Source organism: Corylus avellana, chromosome 3, assembly GCF_965113065.1.
Source record: "Corylus avellana chromosome 3, dhCorAvel1.hap1.2, whole genome shotgun sequence".
NCBI lineage: Eukaryota > Viridiplantae > Streptophyta > Magnoliopsida > Fagales > Betulaceae > Corylus > Corylus avellana.
The window spans coordinates 33,478,027-33,480,788 of record NC_142492.1 but is presented as its reverse complement, the minus strand read 5'-3'; the positions used below and the strand labels follow the sequence as shown (position 1 = coordinate 33,480,788).

Here is a 2,762-nt window from a genome sequence, read left to right as displayed (position 1 = left end):
TCTTCTCTCTCTCTTTCGCTTTCTCTTTTTCCGAGTTCGCAAACAGATTTCTTTTCTCGCTCCATATAGTCCGAGAAAGCAAAAGAAAGTGAAATGGAAGCTCAGACCCAAACCCAAACCCAGCAACGCCAACCCAACAAAGAAACTATGAAGAAATCGTCTTCGAGGAGCTCCGACTGTTCGTCGACTCACATGGAGTCGCCGCACTCTCCGCTCCGCTTCCACTCGCCGCTGCGATCCGAGCTCGGCGACCCGCCGGAGACCCCGCCCTACGAGTCGCCGGAGAATTCGCTGGAGAAGCCCGTCGAATACTCCAGGGCGATCGTAGCCGTCGATAGGTTCACCCAGTACTCACCGCTTCCGTCGCCGGCGGACCGCCAGAAACCGCCGGAGAGCGCGAAGTTACCTTCTCCGGTGGTGGTGTTCAACCGGTCGAGGAGAGAGGACGCGCCTCCTTCAGTGACGAAGGTGGGGCCGAGCGTCGGCGAGGAAGGCCGGGGAACGGGGATGATGGCGTCCAATCAGAGGATCAGGTCGAAGAGGGAGGAGACGGACCAGATGATGAATAAGGCTGCGCTAGGGTTTAGGCTCAGCGAGTTTGTGCTCTGCTTGGTTTCCTTTGCGGTCATGGCCGCCGATAAAACACAGGGTTGGAGCGGCGACTCCTTTGACCGCTACAAGGAGTACAGGTCTCTCTTAATTTCTGTGAATTTATTGTTAATTTATACTGGATAGGCACAATTTATGGGTTTCCCTTCTTAGTGTTATGTTGTATGAGCAAGATCAAATTAATCAAATTCACCAACCAATGAGAAATACTACACAATTACAACCAATGATCATGTCAAGTCAAGTCAAGTTTCTTTGTTTATCACAGTATGATTCTCAGTCTCCAAATTTGCGATTCATACAAATTTGAGACTGAGAATCAAATTTGATCTTTTTTATTGAATTTCATTATAAACCATATTTGCAGTCTTTCTTTGTTCTCTTTCTAGCATTTTCTCTCCTTATTTCCTTTTCTGTTGGCAGGTATTGTTTATCAGTGAATGTTATCGCATTTGTGTATTCGGGGTTTCAAGCGTTTGATCTATCTCTCCTTCTGATCACCAAGCATAATTTGATCGTCCACTCCCTACGCTTTCACTTTGATTTCTTCATGGATCAGGCAAGTTGTGCGACTTCAGTGTCCATTTGTGATCTTTCATGTATCATGCTGATGATTTCCATATTCCATATCAATTGTGTCTTGTTTTCTGCATAATGGCAACCCCTTGAGTATTGTGATTTAGTTTAACCCAGTGGGTTTCAAGTTTTCCTGTTCAGTTCCCCTCATTTTTAAGCATGCCACTATGGGCCATAGGGTAGCATGCTCATTCTACAAACACTACTCTGCTACTGTAATGCAGTTGGGGTGGATCTTGGAGATTGTTACGGGAATTAGGAGGGTATTAGAATTATTAGTTTTCTATTAGGATTAAGATTAGTTGTATTAAGTTTATCATTGATTCATTATTTGGGTATTTTCTATCATATATTACTGTAAGTGTCTATTTAAGGGAACCAAAAACTTTATTTCTAAAGGTGAGTTTGAAGGAGGTCCAAGTTCCCTCTAAGAACTTATCCAAATTATCCCTTTATGAAATTATTTTCGTATTAAACATTATACGGGTTATTCTACTTCCATGATTTGGTGGCGGCTGTTGCTTTTAGCTATGCATTTTTATAATGTTTTGCTTGTCCAATGCTCTGGGTCTTCACAAGTTATGATTTGATGAATATGGTTGGTGGGAGTGCAAATCGAGTCAACTGTTGAAATCATTAAGAAGTGTTGTAGATATTCAAACAGATTACTTTGTTAATTTCAAATGTCCCCATCTCTTGGGCTTGCCAATTATGATTGAACCTTAGGGTCTTGGCATCTTATTCCTACAAGCAATTCTACTGCCATACAAACTGGATGACGGGTTTGTGAGCTACATGTTTGTGCAGTCAAAGGTAATACTTGCTTTGTTAATTTGGTTGCAGATACTGGCATATCTTCTCATATCAGCATCCTCATCAGCTGCCACCCGGGTTGATGATTGGCAGTCAAACTGGGGGAAAGACGAGTTCACAGAGATGGCTAGTGCGTCTGTCGGGATAGCCTTCCTGGCATTTGTTGCCTTCGCCTTTAGTTCCCTCATTTCTGGTCACAACCTGTGTACACGCGGATCTAAATGATCTTGGAACCAGGTTTATGTTATTAAGTTTTGTTTTGTGGTGTGAATTATTAAATAGAATATTACATACTTTTTATGTGTACAGAGACAGATTCAATATAATTTATTTCTTTCTCAATAAGATAAAATAACAAAGTTTTTCACCAAACTCTGCTGGAGTTGTAGGAAAACTTTGTCCTATACTTGTTAGTCTCATTGGCATGCATGAATAAAAAAGAATAAAAAAGAAAAGGATGGAGGAGTTTAGGGTTTATAGAAGACATTAATAAGCCATTGCTTTAGCGTAGGATGATTTTGATTAAACCATTTGACCCAAGCACCCGGTGTGATCCCATTTCCTGCAGGAAATTATTAACAAAGGAAACCAAAGACGGGGAAATTTTCAAGGCCTAGTCGTCTAAATGTGCTTGTTGCCAACAGAGTGGGCCAAGCCCTCTCTTGTTGGACAAGGCCCATTAAGTTACTACCAGCTTCTTCTTCTTTTTTGCAAGTATTTATACCAACTTTAGACTTGCTGATATGAGTTGATTTTCAAATACA

The 2,762-nt window shown here is 41.8% G+C and overlaps 1 protein-coding gene across 1 annotated transcript; it reads left to right on the top strand.

The window, feature by feature from the left end:
- On the top strand, positions 1-2,370 carry LOC132174924 (CASP-like protein 4A3). Its single transcript, XM_059586677.2, has 3 exons — positions 1-689; positions 1,033-1,168; positions 2,029-2,370. Exons 1-3 carry the CDS (start codon positions 94-96, stop codon positions 2,221-2,223), a joined length of 927 nt encoding a protein of 308 aa, XP_059442660.1. The 5' UTR covers positions 1-93; the 3' UTR covers positions 2,224-2,370.
- Positions 2,371-2,762: the final 392 nt, after the last annotated feature.

Coding starts and splice junctions, on each gene's coding strand:
- LOC132174924 (XM_059586677.2), top strand. CDS start 94: ATGGAAGCTCAGACCCAAACCCAAACCCAGCAACGCCAACCCAACAAA. Junction 690..1,032: donor GACCGCTACAAGGAGTACAG/GTCTCTCTTAAT, acceptor TTCTGTTGGCAG/GTATTGTTTATCAGTGAATG. Junction 1,169..2,028: donor TTGATTTCTTCATGGATCAG/GCAAGTTGTGCG, acceptor ATTTGGTTGCAG/ATACTGGCATATCTTCTCAT.